The 23,063-nt window shown below is 33.8% G+C and overlaps 1 protein-coding gene across 1 annotated transcript in view; it reads left to right on the top strand.

Annotated features, from left to right (window-relative positions):
* The window catches only part of ARID4A (At rich interactive domain), a 44,580-nt gene extending 21,862 nt beyond the window's left edge, over positions 1 to 22,718 (top strand). Inside the window, exons 8-18 of the mRNA XM_051218867.1 lie at positions 4,038 to 4,165; positions 4,753 to 5,119; positions 5,224 to 5,532; positions 6,190 to 6,422; positions 6,912 to 7,447; positions 9,607 to 10,050; positions 12,588 to 12,946; positions 14,358 to 15,249; positions 17,065 to 17,975; positions 20,866 to 21,081; positions 21,993 to 22,718. Coding sequence (XP_051072461.1) covers positions 4,038 to 4,165; positions 4,753 to 5,119; positions 5,224 to 5,532; positions 6,190 to 6,422; positions 6,912 to 7,447; positions 9,607 to 10,050; positions 12,588 to 12,946; positions 14,358 to 15,249; positions 17,065 to 17,975; positions 20,866 to 21,081; positions 21,993 to 22,211 — 4,614 coding nt within the window. The 3' untranslated portion in view covers positions 22,212 to 22,718. The remainder of the gene's footprint in view (positions 1 to 4,037; positions 4,166 to 4,752; positions 5,120 to 5,223; positions 5,533 to 6,189; positions 6,423 to 6,911; positions 7,448 to 9,606; positions 10,051 to 12,587; positions 12,947 to 14,357; positions 15,250 to 17,064; positions 17,976 to 20,865; positions 21,082 to 21,992) is intronic.
* The last annotated feature ends 345 nt before the right edge of the window (positions 22,719 to 23,063 follow it).

The following is a 23,063-nucleotide window of genomic DNA, read 5'->3' as shown; positions in this document are numbered from 1 at the left end:
GTTGCAATTGCATGACTCCATGAAAATGGCAGGTACAGTCAGTTGTGGGTTCACGAGACGTCCCATTTATAAGCACTGGGTTTCTTCAGGTTCCTTACAATTCATTGAAGCCCGTCGGTCTACTCCGGGTGACCGTGAGTTTGACCACAAACGAAGGATGTTACGTAAGGAAATTGGGCAAAGCTTGCGTAAGGACCGAGAAGCCTGGTGGTCGGAGCGTGCTAATGAGTTGGAAGCAACAGCTACATCTGGTAATTACCGGAAGTTCTTCCAACTCATCCGAGCCACTGGCAGCAAGAAGTCTGGTGTGAGCGAAACAATCTACGAGGATGACGGGATGCCAATCACTAAGATCCATCGACGTCTTGGACGATGGGCTGAATTTTTCGAAGGGCAGTTCAACTGGCCTGCTGCTCCGGCAACATCGGTCAGTCTGTCCTGCTCTCTGTGGCCGGTGACGACTGATCCACCAAATGAGGCGGACGTCCGCAAGGAACTCCAACTCTTGAAGCGTTACAAATCACCTGGTTCAGTTGACTTACCTCCGGCTCTTTTTAAAGATGGTGGTGACTTTCTGACTAAGAATTGACGACGTTGTTTACAAAGGTCTGGGAACTAGAAAGTGTACCAACGTCATGGAATGAGTCGATAGTTGTCCCTATCTTTAAAAAGGGTTCACGTCGTTCCTGTAACAACTATCGGGGGATAAGTCTACTTCCGATTGCGTCCAAGCTATTGGCTTCCGTCATACTTCGCAGGTTGTTCAAAACCCGAGAAAGATTGACTCGCGAGGAGCAGGCTGGGTTTCGTTCTGGTCGAGGATGTATTGATCATATCTTCACCCTCCGCCAAATGTTAGAACACCGCCATACTTATCAAAGGCCAACAATCGTAGTGTTTCTTGACATCAGGGCTGTTCTCTAGGATTGTCTATTGAAGAAGGGTGTGCCTGAGAAGTTTATTAACATCCTAAAAGCCCTATATACAAACACCTCAGGCAGAGTGAGGGCATACAACCACCTCTCTCCATTGTTCTATTCGAGCAGTGGGGTTAGACAGGGTTGCCCAATCTCACCATTCCTCTTCAACTTTGCCATCGATGACATTCTGGAAACAGCTCTGATGAATGTAAGTAATGGTGGTGTGGATCTGTTGCCTGGAGAAGGACTTCTCGACCTTGAGTATGCGGATGATATTGTCTTACTGTGCGATAATGCCCAAGACACGCGATCCGCACTTAATCAGTTGGCAATCAGTGTCCGTATGTATGGTATGTGCTTTGCACCTTCGAAGTGCAAAGTACTTCCACAAGACTGATAAGATTCTATTCCTGTACTCACCGTGGATGGTGAGCAGATAGAAGTAGTCAAGAAATTCGCGTATCTAGGTAGTGCTGGTGGTGGCGTGAGTGATGAGATCAATGCACGTATAGTGAAAGCCAGAGCGGCTTATGCCAATCTGGGCCATATTTGTCGCCTTCGTGATGTTAGTCTGGCTGTAAAAGGTCGGATCTACAACGCGTCGGTGAGAGCAGTTTCGCTCTATGCTTGTGAAACCTGGCCTCTCCGAGTTGAGGATGTTAGACGACTCTCTGTGTTTGATCATCGTTGTCTCCGAAGGTTTGCTGAGATCTAGTGGCAACATGATGTTATTATTGCAGATGTTCGGCATCGTGTGTTCGGGCGCAGAGATGATAATGCAATCGATGTCACCATCTTGAAACATCGACTTCGGTGACTTGGATATGTTCTACGAATGTCGTTCCAGAGAATTCCACGTCGTACATTATTTGCCGACTCTGGGACTGGTTGGAAAAAGCGGAGAGGTGGTCAGTGTATGACATGGTGTCGGGGTATGAAAGAAGGCTTCAAAGGGTTGGGTTCTGTTGGTCCTTCACGACTCCCTGGTTGGGGTCCGGGAGATGGTGTGACACAATGGCTAGAGACGTTATCAGATATGGCTCAGAATAGAAGCCAGTGGCGATCCTGCTGTAACCTTCCTTTGCTTTGTTCATAAAAAGTGGTTGTATCTTTCTTAACTGAAAGATTTCTTCTGGTTGTGCCTTCCCATTCCCTCATTATTACCATTATTATTACTACACTACCTTACACCAACCTCCTCGTTATTATTCTCTTTTTTTTACGCTCCTTACCTTTTTTTCTTTCTCTTCGAATTCTCATTGTTTTATGTGGCGCATATATATTGGCGCTCTCTTGTACCAATATTTATGTGTTCAGATAAATAAATAAAAAATTATGTTTAGCGTCAGTATAAGTTATCTTAATTGTTAGATAAATACAGTTGTGCTTTTTTAATTAGCTAGTTATTTTTATTGCATTCCATTATCCATGAATTTCATTAATGTTTGTGCATTCATTTCGTTTTATTTGATGGAGTGAATTTATATAATAATAACCGATTGCACTGATAATAAATGGATCGATAACAAATAAAATTACTCTCTCAATATCTCATGTATTATTGAGGCATACAAATATATAAAAGTGCAACATATTTTTGGCAGGTTCTACGTTGATGATGATGGAGTGATTATTATCTCCTACGGAACTTATGTCACTCGAAACGGAGTATATATATATAAACTTCGTAAGTACGTACATCAGTTCGAGTTGCCATACCACATTCGCACAGAGATGCAGTTGTCGATTCAAATCCCGCAGTTGTAGAGGTAGTAAGAGTATAAGCAGTAATCGGAAACATCAGGGTTTGAAGATGTTATTCAAGGAGTATAATCCAATGAAATAAATTTGGAAAGAGGAAAAAAGGGACATGATAAATTCAGATTAGAATTTGGGAGAACACAAAGAGTGGATGCACCTGCGCCATTGCAAATGATTTTGAGCCATGTCATTCATGGTCTCTAACTATCGGTTGCTATCGTCTCGCGGATCCCAACCAGGTAGTCCATATCTACCAACATGACTCAGTCCACTTGTCAGTGACTTCATGGACTTGTGCCATGTTTTGGTCTGGCCGCCCCTAGTTTTCTTTCAACCTACTCCTACACCAGAAAATATCACACGTCGAGGCAGTCGGTGGTTGGGCATACGTAACACGTGTCCCAGCCATCTCAACTGATGAAGTTTCACTACTTCATCAATGGATTTGCCATCCATACCTAGTACCCATTTCCTAACAACTGTGTTACTTACTCGATGGTCCCAGGATATACGAGCAATGTTTCGAAGACACCTATGATCGAATACTAGTAACCTACGAATATCCTCTACTCTTACCGGCCATGTTTCACTGCCATAAAGTAGGACGGGACGAACTGCTGCGCAGTAAACCCGTCCTTTGGTTGATAGACGGATATCTCGCCTACGCCATAAATGACGCAAGTTGGCAAAAGCTAGTCTAGCCTTCTGTATTCGTGCTGAGATTTCGTCACACACCAGACCACAAGGGCTGATGAGACTTCCAAGATAAGTGAAGCGATCGACACGCTCAACTACTTCACTCCCTATCATTATTTCGGGTGTCAATGCAACTCAATCCAGAAGCAACATTTTACATTTCGAGGGAGAGAATCGCATCCCGAACATGCTTGCATTGTTGCTTATAGTGGTCAGAAGACTCTGCATTTTGTCAGCATCTTCACCAAATAGAACTATGTCATCGGCATACTCTAGGTCAAAAAGTGAATCTCCCGGTAGAAGTTCAACCCCTGGAAATTTAAATGAGGAAAGTGTCATCTCTGAAAGCACGTCAACGATAAAGTTAAACAAGAATGGAGAGAGTTGACAGCCCTGACGAACACCACTTGAGGTAATCAATTCTGATGACAGTTCTCCATAAGCTCTCACTTGACCAGTTGTGTTCGAGTAGAGAGCCTCTACAGGGTTAATGTACTTTTTTGGTACTCCTTTCAGTGACAAACTCTGCCATAGAACCTCACGATCAACAGAGTCAAATGCCGAAATATATATATATTCATTCTATTATTTAATGTTTCTCTAAACTTCAGTATTTTTTCCGTATATTACCGTTGTTTTTACTGGACATTGTTCCTTTAGCTGGTTCATAAACTTGGTGGCTTTCATCGTGTTTCATCACAACTTAAGTGGGGTTATGTTTACTCAAAAATGGATTTGCCTCAAAACTTCAGTGCTGGTCCACGAAACTTGCAAGCTGCTTTTAAGAAGTAAGTTAATGGTATTGATAATTACCCTGCTTTATTTCTTGTTAATTATATTATTAATAGTTTAATTCATGAGTCGATGTAAGTTAGACCACCATTGAAAACCTGCAAGCACTGGATGGCCGTTTCGTCCTAGTATGGTCTAGCTTATATCGACTCATAAATTCAACCATTAAAATTACTACAATCTCCACACCCCCCACTCTGATCATAATTATATTATTGGGATTATTACTTGTTTAAGAATCTAATACACCAACTTAAACTTTATTTTCCCTACATTGGCTTGTCTGTCTTTTCTCCCTACTATATTTATGTATTCGAACTCAAACCGAACCACCCAGTAGTGGATTAGTAGTTGAAAACGTGGCTTCCAACCAGTAAGTTTCAGATTTGAACTTAACTGAGCCTAATTCAGTGTAAGGAGCCATGTAGTGTCGTTTGTCCTCACGCAAACTATGCACCTTGAATCTGACTGCATAGATATGTTCTTGGTGAGTTACATTATATTGCAGATATTCAAACTAAAAACGTAATTGCTCAAACTTAAATTCCTGCTAAAATATTTGCTCATCTTCTTTACCATATAGATATTTATATCCATGGGATGATATCAGTAAAAAGTTGGGAACAAATCTTTGTGATCTTCCGCCATCCAGGCCACGATACCCTTCTTCAGTACAAAATTCAAATACCAATGTTTCAGCTGCCAATTCAACCGGAACTAATGCAAATAACTCAGTTTCTATCAACACTTCACAGACTAAACAGTCTCTTGACTCGGGGAATGTGGAAACAGAATCAAAATACTCTAACATAAATGCTACTGAAACAGCGGAAAATTCAAGTGTTGAAATCAATAAAAATATCCGAACTGTCAGCAGTGCTACCACTACCACAATTGATAACACAATAACAACAACAACTATAAAAAAACGAACTTCTGATAAGGCGTCTGTAAGTGTCCATCTTAATTGCTTTTATCGCGTAAAATCTTTAAATATATGCCTTTGTCAATCATGCTTTTTATTTGCGATTTCTCTTACTATCATGTTATCTAGCAGCAACTAATAGTTGATCGTTTTAAACAATCCGACGATGAGCATACTGGTGCTAACCATAATACACCAATACGAAAGTCAACTTCGTCATCACCATCATCATCATCATTAGGAATGGATAAATCGTCCAATTTTGTATCGACAACTGATGATTTGGATAAACCTATTTCTTCAGCTTCGTCCAATTGTTCATCAAAATCAGCACCTTTGAAAGGTCGTAAAAGATTCTATGATAGTACAATGCTAAATCTTCCATTGTTAAATTTTGGTAGAGAGTCAGTTGACAGAGTAGAAGATTTATCCAATTGCGTAAGTCTACTTTTTTGTTTGTGTTAATCTTTTCCCACATATCATGTGTGCATTAAATATGATTGCATTTCCTTGGTATAATTTTTACTGTTGGATGTGAATAACATAATAATATTGAAGATATGTAATTACTGTTTTAATATTGTATAAAAGAAGTTCCAGTTTATGAATCAATAAATTAGGGAATTTAATTTAGAACTCGGAAAGTTGTTTTCTACATCAATTATTTGTTTCAATCCAACGATGGAAAATATTAAAAAAAAGAGAACTAATTGATTGATCTGGATTTTTGGATTAAATTAAAGCGATTTTAAAGGAAGCTGAATGAAGTGGATTAAAGATTAGATCCATGAAATTCGTTTTCTCACTTCAAAAAGTGAATTATCTATTTGTCCACTGTTGCTCACTTTTGAGCTCTTTGTATTCTGATGTATGTTAATTCTTATCGATTTTTGGTCGTTTTAACCTTAAAGTTGCGATTTCAGTGCCAATTACATTGACTAATAATTATGGCTATTAGTTTGATGCACAACGCTATAAATAGTAGTTGATGAATTGTAGTTCACATCTTTTTTTCAAAAGTGGAAGTTTGAATTATTTGAACATTTTACAATACGTCCCACTTTCCCTTACGTTTCTGTTGGCATTCTGTTTCAGATTATTCCTGTTCGATCACGTGTTCGAGTTCGATGTGGTGATCATGTTGCTTATGAAGCTAAAATTCTGAAGCATTTACGTCCTCAACCAGCTCTTTGTGGTTTAAAGACTGAAAATTCTGCTGATTCACTATCAACTGCTTCATGGTCCGGTGTTGGTGATATACAATATCGTGTTCATTATATGGGTTGGAATACACGGCATGATGAAGTTGTTCCTAGATCTCGTATAATGTAAGAAATTGTGAATGTAGTTAGCATTTTTAATGATATTAAAGCTTTTTATAGTTCTTTACTTTAATTTTAAAATCACTGATATATCTTTTGATTTCTGTTAAAATTGAATAGATATGAATTCAAAGTTTAGTTGCCCCTAAGGTTAATATGATCTACAATGCAATTTATTCAAAAAAGAATAACAATACTTTGGATGTGTGTATGCGCATCCTAGTGACGTTAATAGTTGTGGCACTTAAGGGTTAAATTGATATTTCTCAAGTTTAATTATAGTAATTTAGTGTTTAGTTTCCATATATTCGACTGTGTTGTGATATGTTCTGTGTATTATTTTATCGCCATTATTATTTTGTTCATCTTTTGTTTCAACTTATTTAATTTTGGGTTGCCAAATAGTACTTTTATTCGTTACATGATGATTATTTGGCTTCATATCTTGTTTCACTTAAGTAAATCCATTACAACATGTTCTTTTTATTTTTGTAGTTCTGTGATAGAATGGGGTCGGGGTACAGATGAAGACCGTCCACAATCTTGTTCTTCTTTGAGCCCAATAGTTCATGAACCTCGAAAATCCACCTTAAAAAATCAAAATATTGTATCACATTCTAAACGTGAATATGATCGATCATTGGTTTCCACTGAAATAAATGTTAACGAAAAAGACAAAGAAATCTTTAAATATTTTGCTACAGAAGATGCAAATGAAGATGAAGAAAGTATTCATAGTCAAACAACTGAAACAGCATCTGACAACATTACTACAACAGCACCAATTGTTCGACGTCGTCGTTTAATGTTTTCTTCACTAAAACCTGGTAGACGACTCTCATCTCGAAAATTATCTATTTCAAAAAGAAATGAATTTTGTTCGAAAAAAATACCTAAATTACCTTTATTAGCTAGTGGATGCCTGCCTAAACCTCATTCTTCCGTAAGTAGAGATAGTAATAATAGTAGTAATACTGAGAAGAAAGTAGAAGATACAAATGCTGATCCAAAGAAGTTAAAAGCAACTCCCAGTAAGTAATCTTTTCGAATAATTATTAACTTGTGTAAAGAATATTAGGTTTAAACCATTTCTTATTCACATTAAGTTACATATATTCATTTTTATCTGTTTACAACTGCTTTTGGAGAGCATCGGCTTATATTGGTTAAAGTACTTGGCTTGCATCCAGTGGGACATAGGTTCGAGTCCTGCCATACCTTCGGTTTTTGACAACCTGATGAGTAATATTAGCCTTCCCCACACTCAAAGTGCGATTCGAAGTCAAATATACGGTAGATGAGTTACGTCATAATCTAACTTTCGAGGATTAATGATAATGGCTGGCCGTTGGTGTCACATCAAAATAAATTATTTTAGTTCAATGTTTCTAGGTGAAACTGGATTACATCTGTTTAATAAGTCGATTAGACTACTGACACTTTGAAACCAAATTTAACGAAGACAATGGGTATAACTATTACAACTTTGTTTTTTAAGTATTGTGAACGGCTAAAATTCAGTTAACAAGGGGAATAGCAAAAGAATCGGGATTATTGTCATAGCAGCGGTAATGAAAAAGACTGAACATTAAGAACGTGGTATGAGGAGTCATGAAAAGGTATATGTGAAAGAATATTAGGACTTAGAATCTAAAATGAATGCTTCTACTCCAATGACCGATTTTAAGCCATATCGTCCAACGTTTCTATCCACTGGTCACAGTTATTACCTGGACTCTAACTAGATAATCTACTTCTACCGGAAATTTCAATTAACTTTAAATAGGACTCATTTATCATAAGCAAGTTAATGTGCTGATTACTAACACTGTTTATGTATGGGCTAGTGTTTCTATGCGGTTACTGAAGTAGAAATAGATGGAATGGTGTTCCGAGTTTAGGCTTGTTAGTTGAAAACAAGTTGCTTGAAACACTAGGCTACACAGTTCATGTTTCATCAAATAATGTTATACTATAAGCAACTTCGTTTCATTTAAGAAGGATACTTCAATTTGCATATGATACTACCGTTGATATGTTTGTATAAATTGTTGATAATCAAATTGTGGAACAATTTCATCCTCACTGTTTTTCTGTATAAATTAATAAAAATCACTGTTTTTGGAATAAATGTTATAAATATTAGTTTTCAGTTATCGTCCATCGTTTATTACTATGAACTGTACAACTGAACTGTCGTGTTGGTTGAACTCACCTGTTAATACTTATGCTTGCTATTGATAGAAATACATACGTTAGCTCTTGAATAATACTATTGTTTCACAAAATGATGATTTTAGAAAATTTTTACTTTTCAGTTGATTCTCTGATATAATATATATAGCTGGTTGAGTATTTCATCTGTTTTTTTCCCTAAGAAATATATACAAGTACATACATTAACTGAATAAATGTTCAATAATTTCTATTGTACATTATTAGTATTTGGCATCGAAAATTCTGTTCAAACTTTTGGCAAACATAACAATCTGTCATTTAGTAGAGTAATCTTAACTAACTTAGTGCTTTTTTAATATGTGGAACTACATTGTATTGTTAGTCTTTACAAAATAAGGTATAGTTTTTTCCAAGGTAATTTGATTTGAACTTTTTTATTAATGAATCATTTAAAATGTATGAATAAATCAATAGAGATTTTATTTCAAGTTAACCACTCAGTAACAGTGAATTATTATTCCGATTATAAATATAAAAACATAACAATAATAATTAAATTTGTAGTAATCTCATAGGAAAAAATTGTAGGATAATTGCTTATTATAGATACCCTGAGATACAACTGTCAGGCTAGTAGACAAGCATCTAAACATCGTATAACCTGACTAAAAAAATATGTACTTATTCAACTTGTTAACATTTTTTGCTATCATTGCTTAGCGGGGAATAAAGGCAATGATAAGGTAACATCAAATAATTATCAAGTAAATCGTAAAAGGAATTATTTATAAATTTTGTTTGTTCATTTTAATAGATTATCTTAAGGTTTAATTAACGTCGTTCCTTTGAACTATTCAAACCTAAGTAAGTTGACTGGGTGGTGTAATTATATGATATATACTTTTGGTTGTAAAATTAATTATTGAAAAGTAAGCAGTTATATTATCGATGTAACTGTAGTTTATAATAATGACACTTATATTTTGTTATTATCATTGACAATACTAACCAGGTGGCTGTAAAACTAAACAACTATCTATTAACCTACGTGGACGTATCAGTAAGAAAATCAAGCCTATCAAACGGCCTCATTCAAATCTATCAGTTGCTTCAGATGTTTTTAGTACCAGCTCACCAAATCGTTCTTCTGTCAAGTTATCTGCTAAGTCAAAGAAATTAAAAATGGAAAATCTTTCAAATGAATCAATTAATAGTGAAATCTATTACAATACTACTGGTTTACCAACTCCATTAGTAGCAGATACAAAGCGATGCGTAACTGATGGATCATTATCTGTAGATTGTAAAAAAGAACCATTGGATGTTGTGGATGATGTCAATCAACCAAGTAGTAAGTTGCATAGCAAATTGAGTTGTCAACGTGATCAGATTAAACCAACTCGTAATTCATCTTCTAGTCGTAATCTGGTTTCCAAATCAAAGTTATCAACTTTGAGTAAGCTTTTCTTATTGTTGTTCGCTTTGTTTCCTTTCGATTATCATTAAAATTAAAATGTTCAATCAAACTGTGTGTAGGTAAGGCGAGTATAGTAACACCCAGGCTAGATTCTACACAGCAACTTGAACACTAGGGAAAAGGCGCGAAATGTGAAAGAAACGCTTCACTCCAAAGGTTCGTTTATGTACAGAAAATCTAGGGTTTTTATAGTATTTTAGATGACTTTAGATTTCCGGAAAACTCTGGAACGTTACTAAACATAGTAGCAATATAGCTAATCATCCAATCAGAAACTCGACATGTGACTTTTCACTTTCTAGAAGTTTCTGGCAAAACTTCTATTAAATGCTGGTTGGACAAGATGCTTCTCAGCATTTTTAGAGACTTTGTTGACTGTTTTCCAGTTTTCTGAATCTCCACGACAAAACCGTCGTATAAGGCCAGATCTCTGCATCTACAAAAAGGGTTTGTTCTTCATCGTCATGATCGTAATTTCCTTCATATTTTTGTATTTTCCTCTAATATTTTTTGCTTTTGTCTTTTTCCATGTTTAAATTACGTGTATTTTTGTCCCACTTTCTACTGAAGTTCATTGATTACATTCAGCCATTACAATTACAATTACTGTCAGTTGCCGTTACTTCCATTTGCCTGTTTGAAGAATAGAAATTCAAAACATACCACAATCTTTCATTGTATATTAAAATTTTAGAGATCTAGTCTTGTATAATTCCTCTACTTTTAAATTAGTCCTATGTTTTATCAAATAATTTATTTTTATTTTTTTGTTTTAAACTGGATTCCATTAACTCCACGTATTATGCAAAATGTATAGTTGATAGATTGTAGAATTTGTTTACCAAATTAATTATTTCAACAAAATACAAATGTATCAGCTTTTATAGATGAAATTGTCGAAAAAGAAATTTTATTTTGGTAATACTTGTTTATAACGTAGTACTTCAATATTATGGAGTTTTAGAAACTCTATCGTAAGCTTGGTAGATATTTCTCTTCAGGTACACAGTAGCTATTGATCATCTTTTAGTGTTTGTGTGAAAATCTATCCTTTTAAATGAAAAAAGAGTCATCGTATCGTCTTTCTTGTCTAATTATTTCATAATATTGTCAGAATGTTTCAGGTAAACTGTGTTATAACTTGTGGCCTTGTGCCCCATTAATATATAACGTAATGATACCACCAATTAGAGGACAGTGAATTATCGACCGGACAAATGACGCATAAACCTGTACGAGCAGTCTAGAGTCTTTATTAGTCCCTCTTCCCGCCTAACCCTGCCTGCTGAGTCCAGAACACCAATCTCAGCTTCTGCGATGTGAATCATGTATTTCAAACATACAGCGTTTATATACAGACCAAAAAGACCACATCGTACCATAAAATGAAAAAAACATTTGTACAAGATTTAGCCCAAAGCGGTTGTGAATGTGGGAGATAGTAATTGATAAACTCGGCATAACTCAAGAATTGTAAATCGCATAATAATAGTTCATCGTTCAAAATAAAGCTTATAATACGAGGAACATGAATACAATAAAAAATACGATAAAAAATATATGTATAGTATTAGTCCAGAAATAGATTCTGACAGTTACCATTCATTATTCTCGTCGGAATATAACATTTTATATAGAATAGTTTCGTGTTTAGTGAGTAGGTATTATTTGATTCTAGTTGTCAAGGGACGAATAATAAATAGCGTGTTGAAAAGTTGTAGATCAGAATTTAGCACTACCCACTACCACATAAATTTACACAGTATAATGGTATCGTAGTAGAACAAAACAGTCTTACAACAATTCGACTTTACATATCATGTTATCCCTGAGTCTTTATATATCGTACTTGATAATTTAAAGACTTACAGATTGATATTTATTAGTTGGAGTTGCTGGTACGTTTAAGATTGTAGACTTATTGTGATTTTTAGGTGGTTGGTTTTGTTATATCTAGTCTGATGTGAAGAAAGTTTTCGTCGGTGATAGATATTGACAACAGGACAATCAGGAATGACGTAGAACTGTCCTACTTTGGGACTATTGTTTATTCAGGTCTCGACACAAAATCTCAACAAGGACCTTAATGTTTCGTGGCTATGACACGTTTAGAATACAAAATTTGTGCTGAGTGCTTCACATTTCTTAGTTCCGTTACATTCGCTATACCTTGGGATGCTATTCAGTTTTAATCGATAGGCAAATGATTTACTCCTTATGCGATCCAATCTCACTATCTATGTCTTCTCACCAGAACTTCAGAAATCCATCGAACGCATCAATCGATTATATTGTTTTTTGTTTATTTGTAATATCTCACTCCTTCCACTATTCTTCTAGTTCTATGCTTTTTTAAAATGTACTTTTATTTTTGCATCTTATATACGCCTTTGTCAAACCAACAGCAAACGACTTAGTGGAGGCTTTATACTTATTACTATGACTACAATGTTGTTTTAATTGAATCTTTTTAATACGACTAAATTTTTTACTCACCCTTCTTTTTTCTTTCAAAGAATCTAAAATATCTTCATCGTCTACAATTAGAGCGAAAAATCTTGTCTTTAAACTGTCGAAATTAGCAAAACGAAAAGTTACCAATGAATTGAGAATTTTATCAAGAAAAAAATCTAAACAAATTGTCAATAATGATAAACATCAACTTTCAATGAACGATGATTCATCAAAAAATAAGTTGTCGTCTGGATCCCCATCAGTATTGATGATTAGTAAGGAATACAAAAATGTCAAGTCGAGTCTTCTAAATGATAATAACAAACAAATGGTTATGAATGAACATCAGAATATTGAATGTGCATTATCGAATAATTCTGTAATCATTAGAGTAGATGAAGAATATAAATCTTTATCTCCTGTAAGTGATTTATCATTAAAGCGTGTTTTAAATTATCTGTCCGATTATTATATTAATCATAAAATTGATGTGAAAATCTTTTTTACTAGAGCTGCGGAAGCGCAGTAGTATTCTCGATTGTTGGGGAATATATTGATGATGTATCATCTTATTACTAACTGATTAGAGACTAAAACGAAGAGTCTATTTTATTCGCTTCTGCTAGCTTTTTCTCTGATTACCGCTACTCTTGCACTTCAGTTGTATTTACACTAATGTCTCGGTTAGAAAGAAAAACAGTTCTTGACTAAAAATTGCATTTAGTATTTCCAGGACAATTCAAATTTTAGTACAACTAAGCTGTTCATATTATTGACAGCAAAAATTATCGTGCGTACATAATAAAAGTAAATTTACACAGAAAGCAGCAAATCAAAAAATAACGAAGGTCAGTGTAGTTAGTATGGAGTGTAGGTTATCGTTCACTTATCCATTTACCGGATCCACAAGAAAAACTATATATATAATTTGGGACCTTTCTAATAGTTGAATAGGTAGAGAATAATTGTATTTGAACTAAAACCTGATACCTATTAGTTATGATCACTGTATAGAAGTTCTATATTTTCTGTCTAAAATCTTTGGAATAACAAAAGCTGTACTTTACTGCAGTCACCATAGTTTTTATTTTTTTTAAAGTCAGATATTTTAGTAATTTTACTTGTTATCATAGAAATGTAATCATAAATTCGCAGCCAAGCTTAATTACCAAATCAATATAAAGCGAAGATAGTTATCTCTTGTATCCTACGTGAAGATTTTAAAGTAGTCAAGATCTTCTTATCTCACAATCAAAAGTCTCATCGCAATTCATGATTGTTTGGAGCTGGCTACCCAGTTGAATTAGTATATTAAAACTGGTTGTTTAACATTATCTTTTTGTAAACTCTTTAATAATACATTGTAAATTTCAGTTTAAATAGGTGATTGTTTTGATGAGAAAGAAAATCCATTTTAACGATTGAGTTGAGAGTTTTAACTTGGTCTCCCCAATATATTTTTTGGCAGTTATTAGTTTATTTGTAGTTTAAACACTATGTGTAACAACCATATGCGAAAAACTACATTAAGTTAATGAGTGGTAAACACTGATTAAATAGTTTTTAATTTTTATAGAATTTTACCTACATCCCATTGATATCTTGGATATTTGATGTGTGATAATGATAATTTTCTCTCTCTCTTACACACATTGGAGTGATAACCTCTACAAACTTCAGAACTTTAATCATATATCATCCATCAGTTACTATACTATGTTTTACTGAATGTTCACGTTCTCTTTCCTAATAAATATCCATACAATTTTTATTCATTGTGTAGCCACTGTTTTATGCATAAGTAAAAATTCTAATATTTTTCCTCACCCCAGAATGAAAAACCTCAGAAAAGTATAACGAAACATAATCGACCTAAAGGGAAAGGAGCTGATATCTCTTCATATCGTCTACAAAAGAAACTCAATAATACTACAGATACTTTAAAGAAAGGAAATACTACCAAATCTACGTGTATGGAAGAAAAAAGTCCAGATCGTTCCATGAGTACCAGTACTAGTAGTAGTGGTTCTTCAGGTGCTATTGTAAGAAAAACAGATGAGGAAAAAATAAACATAAAATCTCCAGATAAATTACGAACTAAAAAGTCATCAAAATCAACTATGGGTAGTCAACAAGCCAAGACAACTAAGTATAATAATCCCACACTACATTTTGAAGATATATCCGATACAGAATCTTCTAATTCAAATGAAAGGAAAACCACTTCTAAACATTCACGTTCTCGATTAAGACATTCTACTCAAAATTCAAGTAATTCTTCCCCAAACACATCTCAAAAGCAGATACGACTTATTAAATCTTCAACTACATTATCGAAAGCTAGTTCAAATACTTCAGATTCTGATGATGATGACAGTGAACAAGAAATTCATCATTCTTTTGAAACTTCTCATAATGAAAGTAACGATGGTAGTGGTAGTAGTAGTTCAGAAAGTGTTTATGGTCCTGATGATGCACTTCCACGACTTACACGTAGTCAACATAAACAATTATTAGGTGATACACCCCCTGGTTCAGCTTTACAAACTGCATCACCTGCAGTTTGTAATCGTACTGCTTCATCAGTTGTTGCTGCAAAACTTTTATCCAATTCTAAACGATCTCGTACAAAAGAGGTGAATAAAATTGTTCAATCGAAGAGCGGACAACAATCATTGGAGAAAATTGAGGACACAAATAAAATCTCGCTTTGTCTTAATACAGGTAATATTTGTGTAATAGTTATTTTTAGTCTATTCTTTTTATAAGTTAAACTTCATTACATAAATATGTATCTCAGCTTAAGGAGAAAGGATGTATTTGTAAAATCTCAGAGAATAAAGTTGAAGTAAAACCAACGTTTTGCCTGGTAATCTGGTCCAATCTTTTTCAAGGAAATATAATCAAACATCATTATCATCGAATATGAATAAGTACATGGTTCTCTGGTTAACTGTTTACTAAAAAGGTCATCTATTCAACTTTAACAATGTTTAAAGTAGGTATTTGCTTTAGTGTGTAAGAGACAGATAGTATGAAACGAAGTGTGTTAAGATAACAGACTGTGTGTATTCGTAAGTGTTGTAGGAAAAAATTTAATTCACTATTTATCGTCTCTGATCTGTGAATTTTTAAGAAAACATACAATTTTTATATGTGATATGAATCAAATGTCACAGCATGCGTAAAATGAAGATAAATGAACACAATAAAAGTGAATGGATGAATGTCTGTGTTGTCTTTATTGTTCCAGTTAATTGTTTAACATATTCAGATAATTTCAATGGTTAAGCTCATGAGTCAGTTGAAGCTAGACCACCATGGAAAACCTGGAAGCACTGGACCCATATGATATTCAGATAAGTTTAGATTGAATGGTGGTCTAACATCGATCCATTCCTGATATCAATCTAAACCCAACAATATCCACATCCCTATACTAATATTCAGATAAGACAACTGATTAGAACATTTGAAAGTAATTGTTGTTATCCAGATAATAAGTGATGGATAAAATGGAATAAAGAGTTCAGGTTTATTTATTAATTATTAGTTGCCATGGGACAGCTAATTGTATTCCATCTCTCCTATTAATACTATTTAGATTTGCCCATGTATACAGGGCTTCAGTGGTTAGTCTTTCTTTGTAAGAATTAAAACCTTTTTGAAGGATTCTTGTGCCATTGAAATCAATTGTATGACCCGATTCTATCTTAGCTTGTAATGTGTACATACAATGCTATATTTTCCGTATGGGGATTTGTGGAGATTATAATATTTTCGCAGTTGAATTCACGAGTCGATCTATGCTAGACCATCATTGAAAACCTGGAAGCACTGAACGGACGTTATGTCCTAGTGTGGTACTCCTCAGCAGCACGCATCCACAATCCTGCACGCGGGGCTCGAACCCAGGACCTATATCTTGTAGTCTTTACTCAAAAATCAGTTGATTCATACTTTTTGCTTAGTTTTTACTTTAAGTTAACTATGAACGTATTAAACAACATACTAATCGGAAACTTCGCTTAATAATTAAATTTGTCGATTCTTGCAAATCTAAGATACCACTACAAAGTTTAGTAAATCATTATCTATATGTCGAATTTTGTCAGGGACCAATGGTTAGTATTAGTGGTGTTGGTTCTAAAGGATGTCGTTGCCAAATGTATGATTAAGTTGTGATTCCTCAACCTGAAGGTTTAATTGTATAGTATTCGTATTCGATTCTGGTCAATTTGTTTGTCGGCATTTCTCAGCGTTATTATTCTCTCTCATTCAGTTGTAATTATGACTCGTAATAGATGAATTGGTTTAATTTCATTGTGCGTGTTAGTGAGAAACAATTTATTCTTCGTTTACAATCGAGGAAATTTAAATATTGTGTTGATCAATTCAATGCCACTTGATTGATATATGTTATTTTATTAGTCTTATGGTGTATAATATGGTATACTATAGTCTGGTAAACACTTGGACTCATTTTCAAGCTTTATTTTAGATTTTGTATTATAATCTTATGTTCACTTCCTTCGATAGATTTAATGAGGTCTTCGTCGTCATCTGAAGTGAATTGTCTCCATGATAACGTGCCTAGTGTTGAAGCGGAAGTTCACTTGGAAGAAATGAACATTCATCAAACTAAAGTTAATGTATCACTTGATAACGAAATATCAGAGGACACTGAAATTAACAAAATAGATGTGTCTGTTAAACAGGAAATTACTGAAAGCTCCATGATTCCAAATGCTCCACATTTATCTCCTGAAATTATTGATGATAATACACAAGTTTACAATTCACATGTGAATGAGTTACAAACAGAAAATATATCTCCAACATCTATAACTATGTATGATAAACAAGAAAAGGTCAAAAAAGAAGAAGTAGCAGTTCAAAAAGTCAGAGAAGATCATGGAATTCCAAATGATAATGTCAACGATGATGATGATAATGATGATGATCAAAGTTCTGTTCAAACTATGAGCACAGATCCTATGGATGGATTATCATATGATTTAACTATGTCTTCTGAAAAAACTCATTTACACTTGTCTTCAAGCAAAGAAGATGAAGATGTAGAATGTTGCACAGACAATGATGATCATCGTCATCAAACGCAACAACTCTCTAATAATATACTTGAAACTATGAGTTCTTTATCCGATGATGAAAATCATCATTCAGTTGATGAAATTGTCAACGACAATGAAGAAATAAATGTGACAGTTGTGAATAAACCTCATACAGAGCTTTCTACAATTGGTGAAGAAGAAGAAGCAGAACAGCGACAACAAGATGACGATAAAGTCAGTGAATTAGAACAGGGCAATATCCCTAAACTATCATCTCGTAGTCGAATAAGACGATCAAGTAATAACAGTAATTCTACTGATGCTTCAAATAAGCGTGGCAATAAACGTATACATTTAACACCACATCGTATTACAGTATGTATTGATTACTTTTAGTATTGTATCTATTAGTTTTTTCATGATTCATTTTGATCTAGATAACATAATTTTTAAAGTCATTGAACAGAATACAATGAATTTGTTTTCTTTCGTTAACTGCTCCAACAAATGATCCTATTGAGTAGTAAATATATAATACACCCTTTCAAGACTAAGGCATTGCACCAAATGAATTTGTCATTATATTGGTACTAATGGTATAAATATCATACCTGTTGCAAAACGTTAATGAATATCTAGATTCACTAGTTTCATGGATAACACTTTAAGTGTGTAGAGTGAGATGTATTGGGTTCTAGTCGCAGTGTGAAGATCGAATAAATCTGCACGATGAGTCACATATAAGAAAACACTAGTTTCCTGGATATCAGTGTTAGTCACAATTCATGTAATCTTAAAACATAACTTGTGATAGAATGACTATAACATATAGGCAGTTCTCTCACGATGCACAGAGAATGACAGAGACTGATCTATTGCAGTGCTGATTATCAAACAATAGGAAATTACAAGCCTTTATTAATTAAAGCTGTTGCTTAGTGACTCATGGTCAGAAGGTGAATACTAGTGATACTAGCATATATATATATATATATATATATAGGCTTAAATATGTAATACTTGTAACTATTTCATTTTATTTAAACCCATAAACATGAATCCTCCGTGTCCACCAACCCTGTTAAAGCGCCGGACACTCGCTTCTCACCCTCTCAATTTGGCAGATAACACCCCTAGCGCGAGAAGGAATTGAGTAGGACGTCCCTGGTCTTGTGTGAACATTTCTAGAGGAGGGATTGACTATTTCGAATACTTCCTTATTCTCCTCTCCCTGATACTATACCAGTTTTCTGGTTACATTAATTTCACTGAACACTATTACAGTTTTAAGATGTTTACAACTGTTAGAAAACCGTAAAAGGAAATCAATTTACTTTACTCTGTAGATATTTTTGCCTTGCCCAAAACTGTTAAATGTTGTGATCATTTCCATAATTGTTGACATTGAATACTTTTTTTGCATCCTTATGTTTTTGTACCCTGTTGTAAAACAGTTGATTTTTATGCGATATATACTCCTTGTTTAGTTATTCTTCAAACTCTGTATGATCATGTTTTAACTTCGTTGTATACCTCAATTTCGAAGACTTATAATCGCTGATGGTATGTAATGAGTGACTATTATTTCCATATAACACAGTTAATCACAAATTAACCGTCATTCATAAACAAAACGTCGTACTACCTATATATTTGACTGTCGATTTATATATTATTTAAGATTCGTTTTGAGATTTACTTTGCTGATAACAATTTACTACCTTCCATGAAATGTAGTTAAAATAATCTTTTTATAATTCATCATCAATAATGTTCCGAGTTATCAGTCTTTGTTCAAAATAGATTGAATTAGAAGAGAAAGTCTTTAAAGTAGTCATATTTAGAAAAAAAATCTATTAATTGTACATATAAATTACAGTGACAGACATTACAGGTGATTTCCACATCAATACTTCCTTACCAGTTGAATGGAGTTTTAATAAATAAACCTTAAGAAATCAATTCACTATTTTGTATCACTGTGTTTTTGATTCTATTTTTTCAATACGCATAAATTCTGGCATAGCTGAGCACCAGAAATAGAATGTGCCAAACCACTAAAGATTATGCTGTAACGTGATATACGTGGGATAAGGTCCATTATGCGAAAAAAGGGACAATAAAGACGTAGAAATAAGTGAAGAAGAATAGTATGTGACAAGAGATATAGTTCTGTTAAAACACGATCGAGAGAGTTGTCTTTTAGTTAAAGGGGTTTGTCTCACTTTTATGAGGAATGTAGAAGAAAAGTACATCAGGTTCATCATTCGCTCTCAGTCAGAGCTATATCTGATTTATCTTAATGAACTGAGGTACATTATCTCTAGGACCTTGGGATGGGAGTTGTGACGGACCGAAATTTGTCAATCTTATACAGCCTACCTACACAACATGACTTCACGTCAGAAAATGACCACTTCTGCGCTCTTTCCAACCAGTCCCATCATTAGCAAACAATGTACGCAGTAAAAGCCGCTGAGATAACATTTGTAAAACATATCCAAGCCACCGAGCATGGTGAAACAATTTGAATTATCGTAATTAGGTTTGGACACATTAGCGATCATCCGAATCGCCAACATGGTATTACCACTGAATGTCAGCAATCCTTCGGAAACAATGATGACTGAACGCTGTGAATCACTAGATATCCTTAACTCAGAGAGGTCATATTTTACAAACATAGTGCGAAAACTCTCACATGGATCAGTTGTAGACCTTATCTTTTGCAACCAAATTGACATCATTATGGTCCATGTTGGCACAAGCTGTTTTCTTGATACTTTATAACCAAATACGTTAAACATTGATCCATAGTGCCTAAAATAATAAAAATCAGTTTTTGCATATATTGCATAAATTATCTTTGTCATAAGTAATAATATAAATTATGATGTATATGTTATATGGTGTTCTTTGTCGATCCTTATTTTGTTTATGATTCCGTCAGTGTCTAGTGTATACCGACTGCTGATGAGTCAGTCAGTCATTGATGTCAAACAATTGTTTCATTTTAAACTTCATGGATTTTGTTTCTAATATCATTTAAGAAAAGCAATACAGTGAGAGAATCAACACTGTTTCTGTAATGATTTCTATTGACTTTTATCATTTATTTATTTAGAATGTACAATACACATTCACCATATAATTTCCTCATCTTCATATAAACTGTCTCAATAAATATTTAGTAATTTTTTATGAGTATTTTTCCTTCTTATCATGACTATAATTTCATTTCTTAAACAAAATAATACAATTTTAGGGTTCTGAAAATTCACCAGTTCCTGCTTTGGAATCCCCACATTATCAGCCTCCAACATCTCCACATTCAACACTCGGTACATCACCATTGCCTAGTTGCTCGAAGTCACTTCAAAATCATCCAGTTGACCGTTCTATGTCTAATCATAGACGATTCGGTGGACCATTTTTCCCTATCGCGGGTTTTGATGATCTACCTTCTGATGTTAAATGTCAAGCAAGTTATTTTTATATCTCTATTTATGTCTCTGTATTATTATGTTTAGGTTACTACAATTTCAAAATCTATTTCAGAGGTGCTTTTCTAAGCAGAAATCCATTTCAAGTAAATGATGGGAAAATGACTTTAATCCATCAATCTTATTTCCAATGTTAGTCGCCTTCCTAACCTAACCAAAAATGTACTTAAATAAAGCCAGAACAAACATGATATATATATATATATATATATATATATATATATATATATATATATATATTATTGATAACCATTGTCATTCCGATTCTTTTCACTCACTTATGCCAACTGTTTCACATTATATTTTACCTCAATGTAAACGTTTAATACATATTTGGTTGTAAGCAGCTAATGCAAAGCCACGAAATGTAAGGAATTCATATTATTCTGCACCCATGTTTGTTTTTGCTTTATTTAGATTCACAAAGGGAACTAATTGCACAAAAATGTGCTGTTTATTACCGTATAATATGGTAGAATAAAAAGTAATTTAGTCTTTTGAAATCCCTATACCCATTGGTCATTCTTTGACCATATTCTCAGTATCCAGTCCTATCCATCATCACTACTACAGTATTTCAATACCTTCCGCGATTCATTTTATTATATTTGTCTCGTCGTGTTAATCTAGTGTAGTAACTTGGGTCAGCACACGTCTGTGGATGTCTGTCCGTTTGTTGGCTATCTTATATATATATATATATATATATATATATATATATATATATATATATATATATATATATATATATATATATATATATATATATATATATATATATGTATATATATATATATATATATAAACACTATTGAGTGAGAATTTTCAAAAGTTCAATTGTTTTTCACTAATCATAAGTTTTGTTCCACCCTTTGCCTCACTTCTGTAGGTTTTACAAGAGCGTATGCATCGAATATTGGAAGCATGGCGTTTAGCTAAACAATATCTTAAAGATTTAGATCAACGAAGTAATCGTACACGTCGTCTAAAAGCTAGACAAAATTTGGAAACATTGACTTCTTCGTCGAATTCCAATTCAACTTCACATAATTGTCGACAACTTATCGACGAACCTCCATATGCTACTAACGATGTAGCATACACCTAATTATTATTATTATTATAATAATACAAAGAGATTATGTGCAAGTGTAAATTTCTTCAAGATGTACGATTAATTTTTTTCTGAAAAAGAAATACAAACTACAAACTTTAATTTCTAATTATTTCCTATCCACTTGTTTATTTGTTGTCTCTTTCTTTTCACTGATCATTTAATTTTAATCCTTTGTACCTATTTCTGTATGTATATGTTAATATGTGTTTGCGTTTGGCCCATTTTTGTTTTTGATTGTTATATTGCTTACTTAAGTTACCCAAGATATTACTGCTATTCTCTTATTGTGTATATAGTTGATGTCTGGAGTTGAATTGGGGTACATTTTATTATTAGTATTATATGTATATTTATTCAAATTAATGTATTTTACATAGTCTTATAACTTAACAAAGACCAATATAGATTGACTGAAAGAACACAAAGATGACTGATAAGTATTTGTTATAATCAATGAATGTAACTAATTTATTATATAACATGATTACTCCTCTCTGATACCTTGTTTTTAATTTAGTTTGCAATGGGTTTGATTTATTCATCTTGTGATACTTTTGACTGAATTTTGATCAGTCTTAGTTGGGATATGTTTATCCTTTTTGGATTGCCTCAATATGTCACAAGTTTATATAGAATAAATTGAGTGTGACTAGCAATGGAATCTAGAGTGTGCATTTGATCCTATTTCAGATTCGTTTAGTTGAATGTACCTGTATCTCAAAGTTTACCCAGTAAACATCGTTTTTAAGACGCAGGTACACCCAGTTGATGAATCTAAAATAGGACGAGACAAACATCCTGGATCTCACTGCTAGCTATATTTCATCTATTCCACAAAAACTT

This window comes from Schistosoma haematobium, chromosome ZW, assembly GCF_000699445.3.
Source record: "Schistosoma haematobium chromosome ZW, whole genome shotgun sequence".
Taxonomy (NCBI): domain Eukaryota; kingdom Metazoa; phylum Platyhelminthes; class Trematoda; order Strigeidida; family Schistosomatidae; genus Schistosoma; species Schistosoma haematobium.
Note: the sequence above shows the minus strand (reverse complement) of the source record. Positions and strands in the feature narration are given on the sequence as shown.